This window comes from Lampetra fluviatilis, chromosome 40, assembly GCF_964198595.1.
Source record: "Lampetra fluviatilis chromosome 40, kcLamFluv1.1, whole genome shotgun sequence".
Classification (NCBI taxonomy): Eukaryota; Metazoa; Chordata; class Hyperoartia; order Petromyzontiformes; family Petromyzontidae; genus Lampetra; species Lampetra fluviatilis.
In genome coordinates, this window is record NC_136314.1 from 5,377,789 (window position 1) to 5,403,789 (window position 26,001).

The following is a 26,001-nucleotide window of genomic DNA, read 5'->3' on the forward strand; positions in this document are numbered from 1 at the left end:
ACAAGCTCAGCCTCCCGCCCACTAAAACCATGCCCCGCCCATTAGCGGTCAGGAGCCAATGAACGCGGCGCTCCTATTTAGGCCCCGCCTTTAAGCCATTGACCCTTTGCAGGCAAGGGGAGTCGGGGGGGGGGGGGCAGCATTTCCGGTGCCGCGAGGGATTGTGGTAGCCACGTACCGGAAGCGCGGCCTGTGGTCGCTGAGATCGAAGAGCGCTCGCTGCAACCATGGTGACAGTGGGGGATCGGGGACCCCACGTGGCCCCCAAGGGACCCCCACGTGGCCCCCAAGGGACCCCCACGTGACCCCAAGGGACCCCCGTGTAGTCCCCGCTTGTGTCTCGGTGTGCCGCCCTGTGTCTCCATGTTTGTTTCCCTCGATCCCCCGCTGTCTCCCCTGTGTCCCCGTGATCCCAGGTCCCTGTGTGCGTGTCCCTCCAGCCCCCCGTGGTCCCCCGTGGCTCACTGGCCATGCGGTCCCCCGATCCCAGGACTCAGGACTCCCCGTGTCTCCCTTTACCCCCCCCCCTCCGTATCCCCAGATGTTACTGTAGATGTTGGCGTGTGGGGAGCAGTACTGTCGTAGTGGTTAACGCACGGATTCACGAACGAGTTCGAGTCGCGCTCACAACCCATAATCGATAACGAATATCGAAACCGTTCCTGTGCCTCCTGTAGGTCGACTCGGCCTTAAATGAGTAACTAGTGCGGTATTTCAGCACCAGGGAGACAAAATGGGCCTCGGCTTGGTGCTGGCCACACTCAATACTGCTCGCCAACAGTTGCCCCATAAGACTGTCTCATGGGGCAACTGTTGGGATGAGTGAGTGGATGTTGTGGGTCTTCGTGTCGCTTGTGGTCACAACTCCGTGGCCGTGCTTAGGCTGTTAAATTTCGATTTAAAGCTTTCGTGACTGCAGGGATTCATCTTCTTGGTTCTTTCGGTAAAGTCACGTAGAAGGGAAGTAATAAAATAATAAAAATAAAACATAATAAAATAATTCTCACGACGTTTCGGCCTCTTCACCTGAGGACGGCTGCTTGCGTTGTGGCCGAAACGTCATGATAATTATTTTTATTGTTTTATTTTTATTATTTTATTATTTGTCTTCTACGTGACTTTACCGAAATAACCAAGAAGACGTGCTTAGACTGTTCCCCTGACACTCTCCCTGTGCCCCCGTCCCCTCTTCCTCGTGCAGGCTCGCAATGCGGAGAAAGCGATGTGAGTCCCAACCCCTGCTCTGCACCTACAGCCTCCGTTTGTGCCACTCTGTAATTGTATTGCCGCTTCTATCTCCACTTGAGCCATACGTTACCGCTAGACCCCTCGCCGTGAACGATAGCACGTCATCCCAACACTCCGATCGCTCCCACCACCGGCTCCCACTCTCATTTCAGATCAACTTCAACATCGCGATCACTGACTTCAAGATCCTCATCTCACTCCGCTCCCCCTCCACACGCACTCCTACCTCTCATCTCACTCCACTACCCCTCCACACGCACTCACTCCACTCCCCCTCCACATGCACTCCTACCTCTCATCTCACTCCACTACCCCTCCACACGCACTCCGACCTCTCATCTCACTCCACTACCCCTCCACACACACTCCTACCTCTCATCTCACTCCACTAACCCGTCCACACGCACTCCTACCTCTCATCTCACTCCACTACCCCTCCACACACACTCCTACCTCTCATCCCACTCCACTACCCCTCCACACGCACTCCTACCGCTCATCTCACTCCACTACCCCTCCACACACACTCCTACCTCTCATCTCACTCCACTCCCCCTCCACACACACTCCTACCTCTCATCTCACTCCACTACCCCTCCACACGCACTCCTACCTCTCATCTCACTCCACTACCCCTCCACACGCACTCCTACCTCTCATCTCACTCCACTACCCCTCCACACGCACTCCTACCTCTCATCTCACTCCACTCCCCCTCCACACGCACTCCTACCTCTCATCTCACTCCACTCCCCCTCCACACACACTCCTACCTCTCATCTCACTCCACTACCCCTCCACACACACTCCTACCTCTCATCTCACTCCACTCCCCCTCCACATGCACTCCTACCTCTCATCTCACTCCACTACCCCTCCACACGCACTCCGACCTCTCATCTCACTCCACTACCCCTCCACACACACTCCTACCTCTCATCTCACTCCACTAACCCGTCCACACGCACTCCTACCTCTCATCTCACTCCACTACCCCTCCACACACACTCCTACCTCTCATCCCACTCCACTACCCCTCCACACGCACTCCTACCGCTCATCTCACTCCACTACCCCTCCACACACACTCCTACCTCTCATCTCACTCCACTCCCCCTCCACACACACTCCTACCTCTCATCTCACTCCACTACCCCTCCACACGCACTCCTACCTCTCATCTCACTCCACTACCCCTCCACACGCACTCCTACCTCTCATCTCACTCCACTACCCCTCCACACGCACTCCTACCTCTCATCTCACTCCACTCCCCCTCCACACGCACTCCTACCTCTCATCTCACTCCACTCCCCCTCCACACACACTCCTACCTCTCATCTCACTCCACTACCCCTCCACACGCACTCCTACCTCTCATCTCACTCCACTACCCCTCCACACGCACTCCTACCTCTCATCTCACTCCACTACCCCTCCACACGCACTCCTACCTCTCATCTCACTCCACTCCCCCTCCACACGCACTCCTACCTCTCATCTCACTCCACTCCCCCTCCACACACACTCCTACCTCTCATCTCACTCCACTACCCCTCCACACACACTCCTACCTCTCATCTCACTCCACTCCCCCTCCACATGCACTCCTACCTCTCATCTCACTCCACTACCCCTCCACACGCACTCCTACCTCTCATCTCACTCCACTCCCCCTCCACACGCACTCCTACCTCTCATCTCACTCCACTCCCCCTCCACACACACTCCTACCTCTCATCTCACTCCACTCCCCCTCCACACGCACTCCTACCTCTCATCTCACTCCACTACCCCTCCACACGCACTCCTACCTCTCATCTCACTCCACTACCCCTCCACACCCACTCCGACCTCTCATCTCACTCCACTCCCCCTCCACATGCACTCCTACCTCTCATCCCACTCCACTACCCCTCCACACGCACTCCTACCTCTCATCTCACTCCACTCCCCCTCCACACACACTCCTACCTCTCATCTCACTCCGCTCCTCCTCCACACGCACTCCTACCTCTCATCTAACTCCACTACCCCTCCACACGCACTCCTACCTCTCATCTCACTCCACTACCCCTCCACACGCACTCCTACCTCTCATCTCACTCCACTACCCCTTCACACGCACTCTTACCTCTCATCTCACTCCACTCCCCCTCCACACACACTCCTACCTCTCATCTCACTCCACTACCCCTCCACACGCACTCCTACCTCTCATCTCACTCCGCTCCCCCTCCACACGCACTCCTACCTCTCATCTCACTCCACTACCCCTCCACACGCACTTTTACCTCTCATCTCACTCCACTACCCCTCCACACGCACTCCTACCTCTCATCTCACACCACTACCCCTCCACACGCACTTCTACCTCTCATCTAACTCCACTACCCCTCCACACGCACTCCTACCTCTCATCTCACTCCACTACCCCTCCACACACACTCCTACCTCTCATCTCACTCCGCTCCCCCTCCACACGCACTCCTACCTCTCATCTCACTCCACTACCCCTCCACACGCACTCCTACCTCTCATCTCACTCCACTACCCCTTCACACGCACTCCTACCTCTCATCTCTCATCTCACTCCTCTCCCCCTCCACACGCACTCCTACCTCTCATCTCACTCCACTCCCCCTCCACATGCACTCCTACCTCTCATCCCACTCCACTACCCCTCCACACACACTCCTACCTCTCATCCCACTCCACTACCCCTCCACACACACTCCTACCTCTCATCCCACTCCACTACCCCTCCACACACTCTGCGCTACAGAAACCGAGGCTTTCTGTCCAGCCCCGTTTCCGCACCTCGTCTATGAGGTCGTATTTAGATGCTATTTAAAATCCACGTTTGTGTTGTACGGTAGTTGTATTGTGGTTGCTTCTCACACTGCTCCCTCCCCACTGCTATGTCGCTGCAGGACGGCGCTGGCGCGCTTCCGCCAGGCGCAGCTGGAGGAAGGGAAGGTGAAGGTAGGCGACCCCATTCCCACAAGCCGTTGGGAATCGAGCCGATCCATTTTGCGGGGATTTTTTTGTTTGACACCGGCCGTGTGGCTCCTTTTCACGAAGGAGCCGTACACTTTCACCTGAAGCCACCTGTATGCAGGTGGAGCAACTGCATCGGAGCCCAAGCACCGGTCCACGAAAAAAGGCATTGATGCCATCGCCCCTCATCTCTACCAACGCTTCTGCCCCCCGCCAGATTCTGCAGCTGCTTCACAGTAGATGCACAGTGCCCTCTAGGATCCGCCCTGACGGTCTCCCTGCACCATCTGGCATTAGACTCGCACAGAGACCCACAGACTCGCACAGAGACCCACAGACTCGCACAGAGACCCACAGACTCGCACAGAGACCCACAGACTCGCACAGAGACCCACAGACTCGCACAGAGACCCACAGACTCGCACAGAGACCCACAGACTCGCACAGAGACCCACAGACTCGCACAGAGACCCACAGACTCGCACAGAGACCCACAGACTCGCACAGAGACCCACAGACTCGCACAGAGACCCCCATAGATCTATCCTGACAGTCTCCTTGCACCATCACTCTTCCCCTCGGTCGCTGCATTTGTGGAGACCACTCCCATCGCCCATCTCGGCATTCGGTCCTTTCCCATCCTCCTCACAAGCGCAGCTGTTATCGCCTAATTATATCGGGTCACAAAGAGAGAAATTGTAGAGGGGGCTTCCATTCATTCCTCGCAGCAGGGCCCATTCCAAGCACGCCACCGGCCGTGTTGGCATCTGTTGTGACAAAACAATAGGGCAGTAGCGAGACACTCCCTTATTTAAACTTGTTACAACTTAACCGAACAAAACCTTTTATTAAAATTCTCAAAACACTACCTTTTTACGATGGTCTCCAACCGGCTACAAAGCACGTCCGTCCAAGACCGTTGCTTAAGGTGTACTGGGATCAACATTATGACAAATAGGATGAAACTGAACTTGATATGAAGAGACTTCGGATCCCAGGACCCATGGGCCTACGTGCGTCCGTGTGTGCGTGTGTGCGTGCGTGTGTGCGTGCGTGTGTGCATGCGTGTGCCATTGGCAGGAGCGGAGGCCGTACTTGGCGTCGGAGTGCGAGGATCTGCAGAAGTCTGAGAAATGGCGACGGCAGGTGAGGTCATGGGAAGCTGAGCGCGGGGTCATGGTTTGCACAGTGGGTGTATTCAGCGTCATAGCTGCCACGACTGTGCTCCAGCCCATTTCGACCAGTATAACGAAGTATGGTCAAAACGACCTCCACGGCAAGCGCGGTTTGGGGAGGACCTCGTCCAGCAGTGGATTGATGCAGGGCTGTACGACTACTGCACCTAAATGGGAATGCATCTCGAGGTGCTGCACAGAAGCGGTCATAGGCAGGGAGTCGACAGCACACAGATCGCTGGGGGAACAGCTCTCGATGCTGGGGGGGGTGGGGGTGAGAAGCCGTGCCACGCTCGTGATCCAGCACTTTGGAGGTGAGGGTTGGTGGATCACGTCAAGATTTGCGAGGCACCCTAACTTGCTGGGCTGTTAGGTGGTCAGTCCAGCAGGTGGCAGCACAGGAGTGCGGTCTTGGCTTTGCAGCTTTCGGTCTCTGTCCTTCACATGTGTGGCGAGCTTCTCCGAGGTTATTCGGTTTCCTCCCAAACGGGAGGCAAACTTGGATGGAATTGGCCACTCATCCTGATGTAGCAGGACCCTCTACGGAACAAGCCTTGAATCTCAAGGGAGGATTTCCTGGGTAAAGGGCGTCGTTATCGAGCTGCAGGATTGAGCGCCGTGCCCCAAGCAAGGCCGTTGACGTCTGTTGCGCGACCAGCCGGTGACCCTCCTGCCCTCTTTTCCCCGTCTGCCCAGATCATCAGCGAAATCTCCAAGAAGGTTGCCCAGATCCAGAATGGTGAGTGGGGGTGGTGGGGATGGGGGGGGGTGCATTGCTGGGGTCTTGGTGAGAGCTGGTAGCGTTGTCGAAGCCGTGTTTTTATTGTATTACTGGTAATTGCATGAAAAAACAATTACCCGGTAAATACTGTCTTCTTGGTTCTTTCGGTAAAGTCACGTAGAATCGAAATGGTAAATACTGGTTTTCCACACAGCAGTAAACACAACATGTTTAGCTTTTCAACTGAGAAACTAAGGCAGGTGCCGCAGCAGAGTAGTGGTTACCAGCACTGGACTGGCAAGGCAGAGGATCCAGGTTCAATTCCTACTCCTGCCATGGCAGATTGTGCTAGTCTTAAGTCCCCTCCACCTCTATACACCCAGAAGCATAAATTGGTATCGCCAAAGTTGAATCACAATCGGCAGCTCATGCCACTCAGTGCATTCATTCATGAAATTGCCCATTCTCTTTCCTCCCCCCGCCCCTCCGTTTCTTCCGTCGACTAACCCCGTACGCACCCCTCTATCGTGGTCACCCATTCCTCACCACTTGCATGCAACTACCATCTAAATCTTATTTTGTCAAGCACCTTGAACAAAGGCACTTTGTAAATATAAAGTAATATTCCACTGGAAATGGTTACTGATTTCCGACTTTCAGAACCGATAACAGATTCTGAAAACGATTAGCAGTTAACTGGATGTCGTTGAGCAACCCTGTGAGCCGGTGTGGGTGCTGGCATGCACGTTGGTTCCACGTGCCTGTAGCTGTGCCAGTCCATGTGCCTGTGTGTGTTGGGGTGCGGTGGCGTGGCGGTTAGCGCGCTGCGCCACAAACCCGGCAACCCGAGTTCGATTCCCGCTCACGACCACATCGGTGACAAGTGTCTGAACCAGCCTCTGGCCTCCTGTAGGTTAAATGAGTCCCAAGTGCCATGTGTAAACATCAGCATTGGTGAGACAAAGGCGACCAGACGTGGTATTAGCCACACCACACTCTTTTGCGCCATGCCCAGCGTTCATAGTTGCCGGCCAAAGCATTTGCCCCAAAAGTCAGTGTTGGTTTCACGGGGCATCTATCTCTTTGGGTGTGTGTGTACTTGTGGGTGTGATTGTGGAGGTTTTTGCAAATAGGTGTGTGTGAGTATATGTATAGGTGGTGGGCCTCAATGCGCACCTATCCTGGCACAAGCGCTCTGGCGATGTCGCCGCCGCTCAGCGGCGAATGGCAGCCACCGTTGTTGGTGGTGGTGCGAGCGTGCACCTCTGTGCTGACGTCACGCCATCTTCCCTGTGCGTCTGCCTCTCTGCGAGCAGCGGGTCTGGGCGAATTCCGGATCCGCGACCTCAACGATGAGATCAACAAGCTGCTACGCGAGAAAGGCCACTGGGAGGCACGAATCCTGGAGCTGGGAGGACCCGACTACGGGGTACGCGCCGCCGCAACACCGCACTACACACGGTGTTACAACCGCCGCTGCTCCGCACGATGCCGGGCGGTGGTGGGAAACCGTCGGACATCATGCCAAGCGACGTGTCATACAACAAGATAAAACACGGGAGAGCATTATTATTATCTTGTAGGGTTTCATAATTGCGTTACCACGTATCTCTATATTCCTACATTTTGCAGTGAGAATTGTCCTGGAACAACAATCGACACACAGTTAGACGCGTGTATACACACGACATTGAATATTTTTGGCTGTGTCGGGTTGGCTCTACCAGACGTCTACCGTGAAGATGGAGCGGTAAGAGCAGTCCCACGCTCAGGTCCTGGATGGAATGTGTGATCGTGGGAGGTGGCGGCCGTGGCTTGGGGAGGCGTTTATCCAGCAGTAGATTGACCATGGCTGATTATGATCTCTGGTTGTGATCATGTATATTTGGCCAGATCGTGGCCTAACACAAAGATCCGTGATCAATCTGCATTATTGTTACTGTTGGTGTTGACGCTGCGCTCCCTCTGGTCCCACTCTCCAGAGGATCGGTCCCAAGATGCTGGACCACGAGGGGAAGGAGGTCCCGGGGAACCGTGGCTACAAGTACTTTGGGGCAGCTCGCGAGCTACCCGGAGTCCGCGAGCTCTTTGACCAGGAGCGTGAGTGGCGCAGGCAACCACAACCGCACAACCGCACAACCAGAAAACCACACAAGCGTACAATGGACTTAGAGGAAATACGATGTACCGAGGTTCTACAGCTGCCGAGCCAGATGACACACAGACACATAACACACAGACACAAAGATGTAAAAACACATACAGACAAAGATTACCCGTATAGCATTTAACAGACTGTTGGGGCAATTACTGTCAGTGAGCACCTATGAAGGCTGGAGCGGCGCACGAGAGCGTGGGTGGCCAGCACCACGCCCGGCCTCCTTCGTCTCCCCAGTGACGATGTTTACACTCCGCATTTAATGCTGAGTCTACCACGGGGAGGCCCAGGACCGGTTCCGATTTTCGCCACTGTTATTGTCCATGAGCGGGAATCGAACCCGGGTCGTCATGTTCGTAGTGCAGTTGCACTAACCACGACGTCACCATTTCCCCGAGACACACAAGACTCCATTCGCCACACCGACGCTCGTGCGCGAGATGGCCGGCACTGCCGTGCGACACGACCGAATGAGTGGACGCCGAGTCAGCAGTGATGACCGTGTGCCCCCCCCCCCAGCCCTGAAGGCCCCCCGCAAGACGCGTGGGGAGCTCATGAAGGACATCGACGCCGACTACTACGGCTACCGCGACGAGGACGACGGCGTGCTGGTGCCACTCGAGCAGGCGCTCGAGAAGGAGGGTGAGGAGAGGCGTGTGTGCCGTCTTGCGCTCACCAGCACTCGCACTCACCCCCAGCACTCGCACTCACCCCCAGCACTCACACTCACCCCCAGCACTCACCCCCAGCACTCACACTCACCCCCAGCACTCACACTCACCCCCAGCACTCACACTCACCCCCAGCACTCACCCCCAGCACTCACCCTCAGCACTCACCCCCAGCACTCACACTCACCCCCAGCACTCACTCCCAGCACTCACCCGCAGCACTCACACTCACCCCCAGCACTCACACTCACCCCCAGCACTCACCCCCAGCACTCGCACTCACCCCCAGCCCTCACACTCACCCCCAGCACTCACCCTCACCCCCAGCACTCACCCCCAGCACTCACCCCCAGCACTCACACTCACCCCCAGCCCTCGCACTCACCCCCAGCACTCACTCACCCCCAGCACTCACCCCCAGCACTCACCCCCAGCACTCACACTCACCCCCAGCACTCACCCCCAGCACTCACCCCCAGCACTCGCACTCACCCCCAGCACTCGCACTCACCCCCAGCACTCGCACTCACCCCCAGCCCTCACACTCACCCCCAGCACTCACTCACCCCCAGCACTCACCCCCAGCACTCACACTCACCCCCAGCCCTCGCACTCACCCCCAGCACTCACTCACCCCCAGCACTCACCCCCAACACTCACCCCCAGCACTCACACTCACCCCCAGCACTCACTCACCCCCAGCACTCACCCCCAGCACTCACCCCCAGCACTCACCCCCAGCACTCACCCCCAGCACTCGCACTCACCCCCAGCACTCACTCACCCCCAGCACTCACACTCACCCCCAGCACTCACACTCACCCCCAGCACTCACACTCACCCCCAGCACTCACTCACCCCCAGCACTCACACTCACCCCCAGCACTCACCCTCAGCACTCACCCCCAGCACTCACCCCCAGCACTCACCCCCAGCACTCACCCCCAGCACTCACTCCCAGCACTCACCCGCAGCACTCACACTCACCCCCAGCACTCACACTCACCCCCAGCACTCACCCCCAGCACTCGCACTCACCCCCAGCCCTCACACTCACCCCCAGCACTCACACTCACCCCCAGCACTCACTCCCAGCACTCACCCGCAGCACTCACACTCACCCCCAGCACTCACACTCACCCCCAGCACTCACCCCCAGCACTCGCACTCACCCCCAGCCCTCACACTCACCCCCAGCACTCACCCTCACCCCCAGCACTCACCCCCAGCACTCACCCCCAGCACTCACACTCACCCCCAGCCCTCGCACTCACCCCCAGCACTCACTCACCCCCAGCACTCACCCCCAGCACTCACCCCCAGCACTCACACTCACCCCCAGCACTCACTCACCCCCAGCACTCACCCCCAGCACTCACCCCCAGCACTCACCCCCAGCACTCGCACTCACCCCCAGCACTCGCACTCACCCCCAGCACTCGCACTCACCCCCAGTCCTCACACTCACCCCCAGCACTCACTCACCCCCAGCACTCACCCCCAGCACTCACACTCACCCCCAGCCCTCGCACTCACCCCCAGCACTCACTCACCCCCAGCACTCACCCCCAACACTCACCCCCAGCACTCACACTCACCCCCAGCACTCACTCACCCCCAGCACTCACCCCCAGCACTCACCCCCAGCACTCACCCCCAGCACTCACCCCCAGCACTCACCCCCAGCACTCGCACTCACTCACCCCCAGCACTCACACTCACCCCCAGCACTCACACTCACCCCCAGCACTCACACTCACCCCCAGCACTCACACTCACCCCCAGCACTCACACTCACCCCCAGCACTCACACTCACCCCCAGCACTCACACTCACCCCCAGCACTCACCCCCAGCACTCGCACTCACCCCCAGCACTCACACTCACCCCCAGCACTCACCCCCAGCACTCACACTCACCCCCAGCCCTCACACTCACCCCCAGCACTCACACTCACCCCCAGCACTCACACTCACCCCCAGCACTCACACTCACCCCCAGCACTCACACTCACCCCCAGCACTCACACTCACCCCCAGCACTCACACTCACCCCCAGCACTCACACTCACCCCCAGCACTCACCCCCAGCACTTGCACTCACCCCCAGCACTCACACTCACCCCCAGCACTCACCCCCAGCACTCACACTCACCCCCAGCCCTCTAGCCAGTAGCCTCGCCAGTAGACCTCACCGACACGCAGTCACCGACAGCCTCGCCATCAGCCTCTCATACCAGCACCAAGCCTCGCCACCTTTTCTTACCGTCACCATCGGCCCTCACTCGCAGCGCTGACCTTCATTGGCAGCCTCGCCTCAATTTGGTTCCCACAAGTGGTCACCGACACGCTTCGACCGATCACCGTCGAACTCGGTCCTGCGCCGCGCACTTGAGAAACTTTAGACGTTTGACAGATGGACACCTTGTGGCACGGTGGGGGCCAACGGGCGTGGCGTTGACTACCGCGTGAACGATCGGCGCTCGTTGCGGTGCCGGCCCCATGTGCGAGGTGGCGGTTGGCAGAGCGTTTGCGTTGCGCGCGGTTGCCGCAGTGGTCGCGCAGGCGGTGGCGCGCTGGCGCGAGGAGCGGGAGGCCCGAGCGGCCGCTGGCGGGGACAAGGCGGCCGCGGCGCAGGAGGAGGAGGAGGACGACATCTACGCGGTGACGAGAGGCGAGGTGAGCGGCGGGTGACGAGTTTCCGTCGTGATCGGCGTCGCCATGGTAACCGAAGCAGCGGCGGCATTTCGGTGGTAACCTTGCTCCATACATCCCATGTGCTGCCCCCCCCAGTCGGATGAGGAGGAGGAAGAGGGCAGTGGCGGGGAGACGCGTGACAAGCAGCAGCAGCACTTCATCGCTCACGTCCCGGTGCCCACACAGAAGGAGGTGAGGGCCCTGGGTGTGTGTGTGAGTGAATCCGAGGGTATGGGTGAATGGGGGGGTGAGTGCATAAATGAGTGGTTGTGTGAATGAGTGGGTGGGTGTGTGAATGAGTTGGTGGGTCAGTAAATGAGTGGGTCGGTGTGTGAATTAGTTGGTGCATGAGTGAATGGGTGGGTAAGTGAATGGTTGAGTGAATGGGTGAGTGAATGAGTAGTTGAGTCGGCGAGATAGTCTGTTGTTGAGACCGGCAGTGAGGTGGTGGTTGACCACCACTGTATGGATGAGACGATATGGCTCGTCCGGTGGACCCATTCACCAACATGTTCCATGCATGTGTTTGCCATGTCGAAATAAAGACAAACGTACCCATATCGCCTTAACAGACTGAGCAGCTGTGAAGGCTGCCACGGCACACGAGGGGGTGGGTGGTGGCCAGCACCGCGTCCACACGCATTTGTTTCCCCAGTAGCGATGTTTACGCATCGCACGAAGTAATCATTTGAGTCGACCTAGGAGAGGCCCAAGACATTTAGATAAGTCACTGGCATTGGCCGTGAGCGTGAATCGAACTCGGGTCACCAGATCATGGCGCAGCGCGCTAACCACTCCCCCACACCGCCCCCCCACGCCGCCCCCCCACGCCGCTCCCCCACGCCGCTCCCCCACGCCGCTCCCCCACGCCGCTCCCCCACACCGCCCCCCCACGCCGCCCCCCCACGCCGCTCCCCCACGCCGCTCCCCCACGCTGCACAGGTGGAGGAGGCGCTGCTCCAGCGCAGGAAGATGGAGCTGCTGGCCAAGTACGCCAGCGAGACGCTGCAGGCGCAGAGCCAGGAGGCTCGCTGCCTGCTGGGCCTGTAGGCGGCCGCCGCCGCCGACCCCGCGTGTACATAACCCGGGCAGCCGCCCACGTTTTTGTAATAAAGCTTCACATTAATTCGTGGCGGGCGTCACGTTCCTCGTGTGTCCTGTCGAGTGCTTGGGTGCAACCGTGTCCGCCGCACGTACCGCCGTGTCTGCCGCACGTACCGCCGTGTCTGCCGCACGTACCGCCGTGTCTGCCGCACGTACCGCCGTGTCTGCCGCACGTACCGCCGTGTCTGCCGCACGTACCGCCGTGTCTGCCGCACGTACCGCCGTGTCTGCCGCACGTACCGCCGTGTCTGCGTGGTGTTTGCGTCCCGCGGTGTTGAGTCAGACTCGCCGTCGCTTCGCTATCGCTTTTATTTTCGCTCCCAGCGTTGGGAATATTCACGAGCGGACGACAAATGAATAACGACACGGGCGCCACTGACGTGCCCCCGCCAACCACACTCGGGCTCCCATTCTGCAGGCCGAGCCCGGCAACTGACGCTCACAAAGTCCCCCGTATAGCCTTCAGAAGGCTGTCGGGGCAAGTGCTGTTAGGGAGCACCTATGAACGGGCGCGCGTGACGGGTTGGCGTGAACGGCACCACGCCCGGCCACCTTTGTCTCCCTAATGCCGATGTTTACACATCGCGCAGGGTACTCCTTTACAACCGATTTGCGTGCTCGGGACAGGCTGTGATTTAGCTCGTCGCCGATGTTTGCCGTGGCCTGGAATCGACCTCGCGGACGCTCACAATCTAACGGGAGCACGATGGCACGCGCGTGTGCCAAAACACGCGACCGCAGACGCTGTGATACACGTACATAACGGTACGCACTGAGACACCGGCAATTACAAAATAAATACACTGTACAGCCCTTGATCAATCCACTGCTGGGTGAAGGTCTCCCCACACCGTGTCGGTCAAGAGGGTTGTGTGACGAGACTTGATCACCGCCGGTCGGTGCAGTCCGGCGAAGGGCTGGGCCCACAGAGCCGTGTGGCTCTTGCTTGCCGCTGGAGTTGGCCGTGGTCTGGAATCCAACGGGTGCTTGCATTTGTGGCGCAATGCCCAAACCGCTGCTCCACATTGACATCAAACACCCTAAAGCACGCACACCAACAAGCACACTGAAACACAAGCACACAGACACACACAAGCACAGACACACACAAGCACAGACACACAAGCAGATTGACACAAGCACACAGACACAAGCAGATTGACACAAGCACACAGACGCACACAAGCACACAGACACAAGCAGATTGACACACACAAGCACGTTGACACACGGATCCCCTTCCTGATCTTTCAGACCGTTGCTGCGAGCACCGAGCAAGTGGCACCACGCCAAGCCACTATTGTCTCCCCAGTGCTGACGTGTATACACTGCACCAGGTACTCATTTAAGGCTGAGTCAATCTAGGTGAGGCCCGGGACCAGTTCTGATACAATGGTTGGAATCTAAAACTCGGCTGTTGAGGTTTGAAGTTTAGTGCACTAACCACTTGCCACACACAGATATGCACTGGTATTCACAACGCCACACCAAAGAAAGACAAAGATCCCCCATATAACCTCAATAGACAGCTGGGGGCAAGTGCTAAGCAAGCACCTATAAAGGCCGGCACGGCACACGAGAGAGTGGGTGGCCAGCACCACGTCCAACCAACCGCCTACGTCTCTCAAGTGGCGATTTTACACTCCGCATCAGATACTCATTTGAGGCCGAGTCGACCTAGGGGAGGCCCAGGACCGGTTCAGATCATCTTCACTGGTGTTGGCCACACACCCGGGGTCCCATCTCCTGGCCCACAACACTCCACCACTCCCGACATTAGGGGAGCAGGGGTTGGTGGTGGTGGGGGGGGGGTGGGGGTTCGTGCCGCTAGCGCCGCCGCCGCACCGCCGCCTCTCCTCTGCGCTCCACCAGCAGCGGCCCCAGCAGGGCCCTCAGGGCCCCCGCCACGGCCTCCTCCCCCTCCTCCTCTTCCCCACCGGAGCCTCCCAGGCCGACCTGCGGGATGACAGAGGGGCCACCGCGTCACCGCGTGCGGCACTCTCCCCGTGTCGTTTGCCCTTCCGTCACTCTCGCCGTGTCAAGAGCCCTCGTGTCATCCTCAGTCCCTTCCCTCTGTTGCCCTCTGCCACCCACTGCTCCATGTCACCCCCATGTGTCACTCCCTGTGTTGTCCCTTGCATCACTCCCCATATTACCCCCCCACCCACCCAGCACCGCGGCGCTCCGTGCGTCGCGCCTCGTGACCCCGTGTCCCTCTCCGTGTGTCACTCCCCATTCATTCATCCCCCACCGACCCGCACCTGCGTGAGCGCGCGTGCCACTCGACCCAGCAGCGCGTCCTCCAGCTGTGGAGGCAGCGGCCCCAGCCCGGCGACACAGTCCATCACGCACAGCACCGTCTGCTCCTGGCCCTGGGGACCAAAGACAAAGACCCCCCCGATAGCCTGAACAGACTGCTGGGGCAAGTGTTGTTAGCGAGCACCTATGAAGGCCGGCACGGCACACGAGGGGGTGGGCGGTAGCACCACGCCCGGCAGCCTTTGTCTCCCGAGTGGCGATGTTTGCACATCGCACTGGGTACTCATTTCAGGTTTAGTCGACCTAAGGGAGACCTGGGAACTGGTAAAATAGTTTGATGTGGTTGTTTGTTTATTAATATTAATGATTAGTCGCGTTTATAAAATGTCCCTGCTTGAGAAGCGGCTGGGTCGCCACAGCTCGATGCGCTTCACCTGGAATAAACTGCTTGACCTGATACACACGAGTATGTATGCATGCATGTGCGCGTGTGTGCGAATACGTCTCGACGCACGTCACGTGCACACGGTATGCGTGCGTGCACGTGGTATGCGTGCGTGCGTGCACGTATTATTGCACGTGGTATGCGTGCGTGCACGTGGTATGCGTGCGTGCACGTGGTATGCGTGCGTGCGTACGGACGCGCGTGGCGGCACCTTGCTGAGAGCCTGCAGCGCCCGCGTGGCGGGGCAGACCCCGCGGGCGCCGCCCGCCTCGTGCAGGCGCTCCAGGTCGGCGGGGCCCAGCGCCGGCTCGCGCAGCTGCTCCAGCCACGAGAACATGAGAGCGGCGAGCACGGCCGGGCGGCGCTCGCCGCACAGCCGCTCCCACGCTCCCTCGCGCCAGTTCAGATCCCGCTGCAGCGGCATGCGTGGCGACGACGGCGACGACGACGCACGTGGCACGCGGCACACACGCACGGCACACGCACGGCACACGCACAGGGCACATGGGAATAATGGCAAATATCCTCCTGCCCGCCCACCTGCCACCCCATGTAGCCTTCACAGACTTTTGGGGCAAGTGCCATTAGCGGGCACCTATGCAACACCACACCCGACCGCCTTTGCGATATTTACGCATTGCACCAGGTACTCATTTAAGGCTGAGTCGACCTAGGGGAGGCCAAGAACCGGTTCAGATAATCGTCACTGGGTGTCGACTGTGAGCGGGCATCGAACTCGGGTCGCTGGGTTCGTAGCGCAGCGCGCTGACCGCTACACCGTGCACACTCACTGTTACACCCGCCCACCTGCCACGCAGCCACCCTCTCCCACAGCGCACACCCCGGCTCTGGCGTCTCCTCTGCCAGCGCCTGCGCCACCTCCAGCCGGCGGGGCCCCCCTCTCCCCCCCACCGAGGGCCCGTCCCCCTCCCCCTCGCTCCCCTCCGAGGCCCGGGCGCCCCCCCCGGTGCCACCGCGCAACCCCGGTGGCGTGTCCGCTCGCGTCACCGCCTCCCTGGGCGACGGGCTCCGGCGCTGGTGCCTCCTCACCCTCCTCCGCTGCTCCTGCTGCTGCTGCTGCTGCCACCGTTTCTGCTGCTCTTGCCGCCGGGGCAGAGACTCCCGGCCCTCCCGCTCCGGCACGCACGTGCCGTTGGGCGCCGGTTGCCGCGCCCCGCCGGTCCGACGGTGGGCCCCGCCAGAGGGGCCGGGCGGCGTCGCGTCGTCCGCCCTGCCGGCGCCGCCGCCGCCGCCATAGCGGCGCCGGGTCCCGTCTTCTGGCACGGTCGCCACCTCCCCACCCGGCGCCACCTCCTCTTCCTCGCCCTCGGACGCCGTCGCCACCGCGGACCTCCCGGCGGGCCCGGCGGCGGGACCCGACGGTCCGACGCGAACGCCGTCCCCCTCCTCGGGCTGCGACTCGTCGCTGGGGCTGTGCAGCACGATCGGCGGGGGGGGGGTCCCGAGGGAGCGGCGGCACCGCGACGAGAGGGGGGTCCGCCGTCCCGGAGGCGCCGTCGCCCAGCCGTTGGTAGAACAGCGTGCGGGGGTCGGCTCCGCCGCCCCTCCCGCCGCACCTCCCGCCGGCCACGCCGCGCTCGCCGTCCTCGCGCCGGCGCCCCGCCGTCCGCTCTCCCGCCGCCCCTCCCGGCTCCGTGGGGCCGCCCGGCCGGGGGGGGGACCCCGGCGGCAAAGCGGGGCTCCCCCGCCGGGCTCGCGGGGCCTGCCTCCCGCGGGCCCTCGCCGGCGCCCGCCCTCCTCAGGTCCGAGTCGCTGTAGCTGAACCTGCGCGGGCCGGGCCGCCGGGCGCCCGCCGCGGTGCGGCCGCCCCGAGGCCACCGGGGGGCCAGGGTGCCGTGGCCGCCGGGGTCCGCGGGCCCCCCCCGCCCCCTCCTCCTCCTCCTCCCCCTCCTCCCCCTCCTCCTCCTCCCCCTCCTCCCCCTCCTCCTCCTCCTCGTCTGCGGAGTCAGGAAGCAGCGCGGCGTCGGGCTCGAAGCAGAGCAGCGCCAGCTGGGAGACCGTCTTCTCGATCTCCGCCGTCAGGTCGGGCACCTCCACCTCGCCGTCCGACGAGTCCGAGCCGCCGTCCCTGCCGCCGCAGCCACGGCACGACATCGCCCGGACGTCACCGCGGAGTGTGGCGGTGCGGTCGCGCGGCGAGTGGTGTCGCGTGTTGGAGGAGGCACGGTGTGCGTGGTGCGGTACGGTGGAGGTGCGGTGTCTGTGCGGTGGTCACGCACCCGTGTGTGGGAGGGCATGCATTGTTGGCGATCTGCGTCAGTAGGTGGCAAACCAGGTGCACGATCTTGGGCACGTGCTTCAGGCGTCGGGCCTCATAGCTGCGCTCGAGAACAGGGACACACGGACACACGGACACACGGATAAGGACAAAGACAAGGATGCAGAAGCACAGATATTAACCCAAGGACACGCAGACAATGATGCGGACACAATAAAAAAGATTCGGACATTGGGAGGGAGGGGGTTAGTATAGGGCGGAGCGACAGAAGAAAGGTTGTAAAGAAGCAATGCAGGAAGAGACAGAGGCGTAGACGGAGGAATGGAATGAGGCCGATGGAGAGAGAATTGCATTAAGAAGGGGGATTAAAGGAGGAAGTGAGCGACGGAGACCTGTGCCAACACAACCACCACCCTCCCCGCGTGCCAACCCTCGCCACCACCACCGCCACCGCCAGCACCACCAGCGTACCCACCCGTGCAGCAGGTGCCTCTGGCGGATGAGGTACTGCGAGAGCGTGACCGGCGGGGCCCGGTAGGGCGTGGGGGCGGGCCAGGCGGGGCCCGGCGTGAGGGGCTCGGCGGGGGGGGGCCCAGGCCATGCAGCTGAAGACGGAGCGGAGGGGCGCCAGGAACTGAGCGAACTCGCGCACGCACAGCAGCTGGCCGCGCGTCTGCACCGCGTTGGGGCGGCGTGCGCGCACGTACAGGATGGCCTGGTCCGGGTGCATGCGCCCCGCAAACACCAGGTAGCACGCGATCAGCACACCTGCGTTGTATGGGGGTGGCGGGGGGGGGTGAGGGGTGAGGGGTGAGGGGGGGAGAGTGGTGGCGCAGTGATTAGGGCTGATTCCCACTCACACCGGCGAACCCGCCGCACCAGGTTGTCATTACACAGCCCGTTGGGGCAAGTGCTGTTAGCGAGCCCCTATGAAGGCAGGCACGGAATACGAGGGGGTGGGTGGCCAGCACCATGCCCTGCCGCCTTTGTCTTTCCAGTTCTGATGTTTCACACACTGCACCAGCTACTCAAGTAGCGTCAACCTCGATGAGGCCCAGGCCCGAGTGGAAATGGAGGACCGCTTCAGGTATCCGTCACTGACGTTGGCTGGCAACAGCGGGGATCGAACTCGGGTTGCCGTCTGGCGAACTGGCGCCGCGTTGCCGTCTGGCGCCCACCGGTGCGCCCCAAGCCGGCGTGGCAGTGGATCGCCACCTTCCCCTCCTGCAGGGCAAAGGTGATGACCTTGACCATGTCGAGGATGGTGGTGAGCGACGCCACGCCATAGTCCTTCCAGCAGAAGTTGTAGAAATAGACTGCGAAGGCAAAAGGGAGAGAGTTACGCAAACAAGCTGGGCACGCCGGTCCGTTAAAGCGAGCCTGTGTTCTCTGTCGGGGGCAGTGTTTCTCAACTCCGGTCCTTGCAGAACATTTTACAAAAAAGCAACACAATCCTCACTTTTCACAAACGGCCCAAGGGAAACGGTGGGGGACACAGGAACAGAGTTTTTGAAATCGCAGCCGAGTCCACCGGGATCTGTGTAGAGTGCGTGCGCGTGCGGACGAGCGCCCACTGTTGTTGTCCATGAAGACGCGAGGCAGGTAGGTGAAGCCGCTCTCCTCCTCCAGGGGGAAGCCGCAGCTCGCGTGCTCCCCCGGCCACTGCAGGTTAATCACCGTGCTGATACCCAGACTGCACACACAAAGACAAACACCCCACCGTGCTGATACCCAGACTGCACACACAAAGACAAACACCCCACCGTGCTGATACCCAGACTGCACACACAAAGACAAACACCCCACCGTGCTGATACCCAGACTGCACACACAAAGACAAACACCCCACCGTGCTGATACCCAGACTGCACACACAAAGACAAACACCCCACCGTGCTGATACCCAGACTGCACACACAAAGACAAACACCCCACCGTGCTGATACGCAGACTGCACACACAAAGACAAACACCCCACCGTGCACCATCGATGAAGGTCAGCACGGCGCAGGAGGGGGTGCATGGCCAGCGCCACGCCCCCTTCATCTCCCCGCCATGCAAGTGTGCCGGTTGTACTCCCTTACCCACCCATTGACCGCCTAACCCACCCCCCATCCCTGGGTCCCAATAGCGCGCCTGCGCCCCCTGACCCTCCGTGCCCCCCCCCGCCCCGCCCCCGCACCTCTTGAACTGCTCGATGACGTCGTACTTCTCGATGGTCTCCGTGGACGGGCGAGCCATGGCCAGGATGTTCTCGGTGACCCTGACGTCGCACGGGGTCACAGCGCGCGCACACGGTCACACGCCAGCGCAGCCACCCCGCGCGTGCCATCGTTTTTGCGAGTGTGTGTGTGTGTGCGCACGCCGCTGCGAGAGAGTGCGTGTGCCCCTGCGGCTGAGCGTGGTGGTGGCCACACAACCTCCTCGTGTGCGGAGCCGGCCTTCATAGGTGCTACCCGCTAACAGCACTTGCCCAAATAATCTGTAAAGGCTATACGGGGGATCTCTGACTTTGTACATGCCACTGCCAGAGTGCGTGTGCTATTGTGGCCGAGCGTGATGCTGGCCACCCACACCTGGGTCCATCTCGTGACCTCCTATTCGCGAGCCTTCGACACGTCACGTGGCCTCAAAGTGCACCTGGCCTGGCACAGGCGCCGTAGTGACGTCACCGTCACTTTGTGGTGAATGGCGGCTGTTCATACTCTCTGGGTCTTTCGGTAAAATCACGACGTTTCGATCGCAACGCAAGCAATCGTCTTCAGGTGAAAACATACAGCAGGTGAACTGCTGAGGCAGGAGAAATATAGCGGTAGAGCTGCTGCAGCAAGAGGGTATAGAGGTTTGAGATGGGTGCAAGCCAAGGGTAAGTGGGCGGGGCCAGAGATGGAATTTGCATGTAAATGTAAGATCGGAGAGCTGATAGACCTCACGACTACGGTGCTGAAGAAGCGGCTATTGTATTGCTAGAGATTAGAGATCAGCATGCCAATGTGAGACGGCTCTCGCAGCAGCGGCTGTGTTAATGAGAAGATTGGGTGTTGTTGTTGCTGTTGCACATTTGCGTGTCTGTACGTGCGTGCGCATGAGTGCGCGTGTCTGTATGCGAGCGTACGTTGTATGTGTCTGTGCGAGCGTGTCTGTGCGTACGCGTGCGTGCGCCTCTGTCCACGTGCGTGCGTGCGCCTCTGTACACGTGTGTGCGTGTGCCTCTGTACACGTGCGTGCGTGCGTGCGCGCGCGTGGCGCTCCCACCAGGAGGAGTACACCCCACGCACGGCCTGCTCGTCGGCGCGCAGGCGGGACGGATTCTCGTACTTGCAGGCGCGGCCCCCGCACGCTACGGAGCACTGCACGGGTCCCGGGATCACGTGGCGCAAGCGCTCGCCCACCTTCGTGTACTTGGCCGTCGGGCGCCGTGCGGAACCTGCCAGGGTGACAACACCGCCCCCACCCCCCCCCCACCGCTGTTACCGCCGCCGCACCAACGTACACCGGTCAGCCGAGACTGCTTCGTCTCATCCACCACACCGTGTGCAACAACCGCAACCAGGTCACAACAGCACACTCACTCACCCGCACACCCACGCACTCACCCACGCACTCACCCACCCACTCACCCACCCACTCACCCACCCACCCACCCACTCACCCACCCACTCACCCACCCACCCACCCACCCACTCACCCACCCACCCACCCACTCACTCACCCACCCACCCACTCACCCACCCACCCACCCACTCACCCACCCACCCACTCACCCACCCACCCACTCACCCACCCACTCACCCACCCACTCACCCACCCACCCACTCACCCACCCACCCACCCACTCACCCACCCACCCACCCACCCACTCACCCACCCACCCACCCACTCACCCACCCACCCACCCACCCACTCACCCACCCACCCACCCACCCACCCACCCACTCACCCACCCACCCACCCACCCACTCACCCACCCACCCACCCACGCACCCACCCACCCACCCACTCACCCACCCACCCACCCACTCACCCACCCACCCACCCACCCACCCACGCACTCACCCACCCACGCACTCACCCACCCACCCACTCACCCACCCACTCACCCACCCACCCACTCACCCACCCACTCACCCACCCACTCACCCACCCACCCACCCACTCACCCACCCACTCACCCACCCACTCACCCACCCACTCACCCACCCACCCACCCACTCACCCACCCACCCACTCACCCACCCACCCACCCACCCACTCACCCACCCACCCACTCACGCACCCACCCACCCACTCACCCAACCACCCACCCACTCACCCACCCACCCACTCACCCACCCACCCACCCACCCACTCACCCACCCACCCACCCACCCACTCATCCACCCACCCACCCACCCACTCACCCACCCACCCACCCACTCACCCACCCACCCACCCACCCACCCACTCACCCACCCACACACTCACGCACCCACCCACCCACTCACGCACTCACCCACCCACTCACGCACCCACCCACCCACTCACCCACCCACCCACGCAATCACCCACCCACCCAATCACCCACCCACCCACGCAATCACCCACCCACTCACCCACCCACTCACCCACCCACCCACGCAATCACCCACCCACCCACGCAATCACCCACCCACTCACCCACCCACCCACTCACCCACCCACCCACCCACTCACCCACCCACTCACCCACCCACCCACTCACCCACGCAATCACCCACCCACTCACCCACCCACCCACTCACCCACCCACCCACGCAATCACCCACCCACCCACTCACCCACCCACTCACGCACCCACCCACCCACTCACGCACCCACCCACCCACTCACCCACCCACCCACGCAATCACCCACCCACTCACCCACCCACCCACACACTCACCCACTCACGCACTCACCCACCCACTCACACACCCACCCACCCACCCACCCACTCACCCACCCACCCACGCAATCACCCACCCACTCACCCACCCACCCACTCACCCACCCACCGACGCAATCACCCACCCACTCACCCACCCACCCACTCACCCACCCACCCACGCAATCACCCACCCACTCACCCACCCACTCACGCACCCACCCACTCACCCACCCACCCACGCAATCACCCACCCACTCACCCACCCACCCACTCACCCACCCACTCACCCACCCACCCACTCACCCACCCACCCACGCAATCACCCACCCACTCACCCACCCACTCACCCACCCACCCACGCAATCACCCACCCACTCACCCACCCACCCACGCAATCACCCACCCACTCACCCACCCACCCACTCACCCACCCACTCACCCACCCACCCACGCACCCACCCACCCACTCACCCACCCACCCACGCAATCACCCACCCACTCACCCACCCACTCACCCACCCACCCACGCAATCACCCACCCACTCACCCACCCACTCACCCACCCACCCACGCAATCACCCACCCACTCACCCACCCACCCACTCACCCACCCACCCACGCAATCACCCACCCACTCACCCACCCACCCACGCAATCACCCACCCACTCACCCACCCACCCACGCAATCACCCACTCACCCACCCACCCACGCACTCACCCACCCACCCACGCACTCACCCACCCACTCACGCACTCACCCACCCACCCACTCACCCACCCACTCACCCACCCACCCACGCACTCACCCACCCACCCACGCACTCACCCACCCACTCACGCACTCACCCACCCACTCGTTCACCACACTGCAGGTCACCTCACTTCTCTTTCCTCGTCGTGTGTCACACCGCTCCACTTTGGAATCCCCTTCAATCAACCAATCCCCCCCCCCTCCCAAGCTCGTATAACACAATAACCTTGCTCAATTCAATAAACGTGGTACTTACAGCAGCGCGACTCGCCTCGCTACCGCACAGTGGCACGACAGCACCACCACGTGGAAACACGGCCACCCGAGCGTGGCACTCACGCACACAAGCTGCATCACAACCACTGCAGCGTAGCGAAGGCAGCGCGACGTGACAGCGACAGAGACAATGACGATACGACAGCACGAGCACCGCGACACACACAACAAGGGGGGGGGGGGGGGGCTGCGTGCATCTTACATAAAGCGAGACACACTCCAGTGGCACACACACACTCCTATAGCGACACACACACTCGAGACACACACACACACTCTCTTTAGACACACACACTTGAGACACACACACACACTCTCTTTAGACACACACACACACTCGAGACACACACTCTCTAGCGACACACACACTCGAGACACACACACACTCTCTTTAGACACACACACTCGAGACACACACACACTCCTACAGACACACACACACTCTTTCTTGAGACACACACACTCTCTAGCGACACACACTCCTACAGACACACACACTCCTATAGCGACACACACTCGAGAGAGACGGACACTCTCTAGCGACACACACACACTCTCTAGCGACACACACACTCGACACACACACTCTCTCGAGACACACACACACACTCCTACAGACACACACACTCCTATAGACACAGACACTCCTACAGACACACACACTCTCTTGAGACACACACTCTCTAGAGACACACACGCTCTCTCTAGAGACACACACATTCGAGACACACACACACTCGAGACACACACACACACACACTCTCTCTCGAGACACGGACACACACTTGAGGAACCCAAGTCGCCGGTGTCCCGCGCTGCCCCCCCCCGCGAGCTGCTGCCGGCCGCCACGGCCGCCAGCAGCTGGTGCGAGCTGCGTGATAGCGCCCGCACGGCCGAGCTGCTGCGGCGCCGCGTGAAGATCCTCTGCAGCGCCTCCGACGCCGAGTGCCGGCGCCGCTGCAGCGCCGTCGCCAGCGAGTCGAACACCGAGAGCCGGCGCCGCCGGCCGCCCGAGGGGCTCCCGGGCGACTCGACCCGCAGCAGCGGGGAGGGCGAGCGCGGGGCCGGGGGCGCCGCCGCCGCCGCCGTCGCCGCCCGGTCCAGGTGGCCGTGCAGGGAGGCCGCCTTGCGCACCGGCGCCCGGGGCCGACGCCCCCGGGAGCCCGTGCCGCGGCCGTCGTCGGAGCGGGAGACGACGCGCTTGAGGATGGAGCGGGCGGCCTCGCGCCCGCGGCCCTGGGGGCCGGCGCGGCCCGGGGACGGGGGCCTCCGTGGGGCGGCGCCGTGATCGCGTGGATCCATGCGTGAGGTGCGTGGCGTGAGGTGCGTGGCGTGAGGTGCGTGGCGTGCGAGTGTTGTGTGTGCGCGCGAGCGCTGTGCCGGTCTCAATAGGTGCTTGCTAACAGCACTTGCCTTAATGTGTGTCTGCAGGTGTTGTAGGTGTCTCTGTCTGTATGGGGTGGTATGTGTGTCTGCAGGTGGTTGCAGGTGTCTCTGTCTGTACGGGGTGGTATGTGTGTCTGCAGGTGTTGTAGGTGTCTCTGTCTGTACGGGGTGGTATGTGTGTCTGCAGGTGGTTGCAGGTGTCTCTGTCTGTATGGGGTGGTATGTGTGTCTGCAGGTGTTGTAGGTGTCTCTGTCTGTACGGGGTGGTATGTGTGTCTGCAGGTGTTGTAGGTGTCTCTGTCTGTACGGGGTGGTATGTGTGTCTGCAGGTGCTTGCCGGCTGGTGCTGCTCGTGGTACGGGAGCGACCGTCCCCTGGGCCACACAACCAGTCTGCCAGAGCCTCTGACGGCTGAGCGGACTCAAGCGTTGTCCAAGCCCTTCACCTCCCTCCCGACATTCAACCCCCCACCCCCTCTGCCCCCCAGCCCCCCACAGCCCCTTTTCCCGGTTGCATTAATCATTCATAAAGCAGCGACTCGCCGTTTTCATGGCAACACAGCAGCATCCAACTTCCCCTACAGGTCTACTATTCAACATCCTCCTCCTTCACAGGCGGGATGCCTCCTCCTCCTCCTCCGCGAGGGGGATGCTGCCACCTCCTCCATGAGGGGGACTACACCTCCTCTGCGAGGGGGACTACAGCTCATCTGTGAAGGGAACGCCACCTCCTCCACGAGGGGGATGCCTCCTCCTCCTCCATGAGGGGGACTACACCTCCTCTGCGAGGGGGACTACAGCTCATCTGTGAAGGGAACGCCACCTCCTCCACGAGGGGGATGCCTCCTCCTCCATGAGGGGGACTACACCTCCTCCGCGAGGGGGACACTGCACCCCCCGTCCTCCATGGAGGGGCACACAGGAAGTGTCCGCCCTCTTAATCAACTTCGCTGTGGTCAATTTCTTAGGCGCTTCACAGATGTCGGA

At 61.2% G+C, this 26,001-nt stretch overlaps 2 protein-coding genes across 2 annotated transcripts; one reads left to right on the top strand and one right to left on the bottom strand.

Annotated features, from left to right (window-relative positions):
* Positions 1 to 140: 140 nt before the first annotated feature.
* Positions 141 to 13,166, top strand: ISY1 (ISY1 spliceosome associated protein). The gene is made up of 11 exons (XM_078874946.1): positions 141 to 230; positions 1,202 to 1,224; positions 4,182 to 4,233; positions 5,329 to 5,394; positions 6,120 to 6,162; positions 7,461 to 7,573; positions 8,127 to 8,244; positions 8,822 to 8,944; positions 11,527 to 11,651; positions 11,766 to 11,861; positions 12,612 to 13,166. Exons 1-11 carry the CDS (start codon positions 228 to 230, stop codon positions 12,717 to 12,719), a joined length of 870 nt encoding a protein of 289 aa, XP_078731072.1. The 5' UTR covers positions 141 to 227; the 3' UTR covers positions 12,720 to 13,166.
* Positions 13,167 to 13,672: 506 nt separating this feature from the next.
* Positions 13,673 to 25,482, bottom strand: PTPDC1 (protein tyrosine phosphatase domain containing 1). Its single transcript, XM_078874947.1, is given in 16 exon segments — positions 13,673 to 13,813; positions 14,599 to 14,729; positions 15,035 to 15,145; positions 15,689 to 15,889; positions 16,285 to 16,935; positions 16,937 to 17,146; positions 17,148 to 17,370; positions 17,420 to 17,566; positions 17,718 to 17,816; positions 18,192 to 18,304; positions 18,306 to 18,484; positions 18,895 to 19,032; positions 19,291 to 19,409; positions 19,899 to 19,979; positions 20,972 to 21,143; positions 24,415 to 25,482. Coding segments are annotated over 15 exon segments (3,090 nt in total). The 5' UTR covers positions 24,932 to 25,482; the 3' UTR covers positions 13,673 to 13,813; positions 14,599 to 14,600.
* Between the last annotated feature and the right edge of the window lie 519 nt (positions 25,483 to 26,001).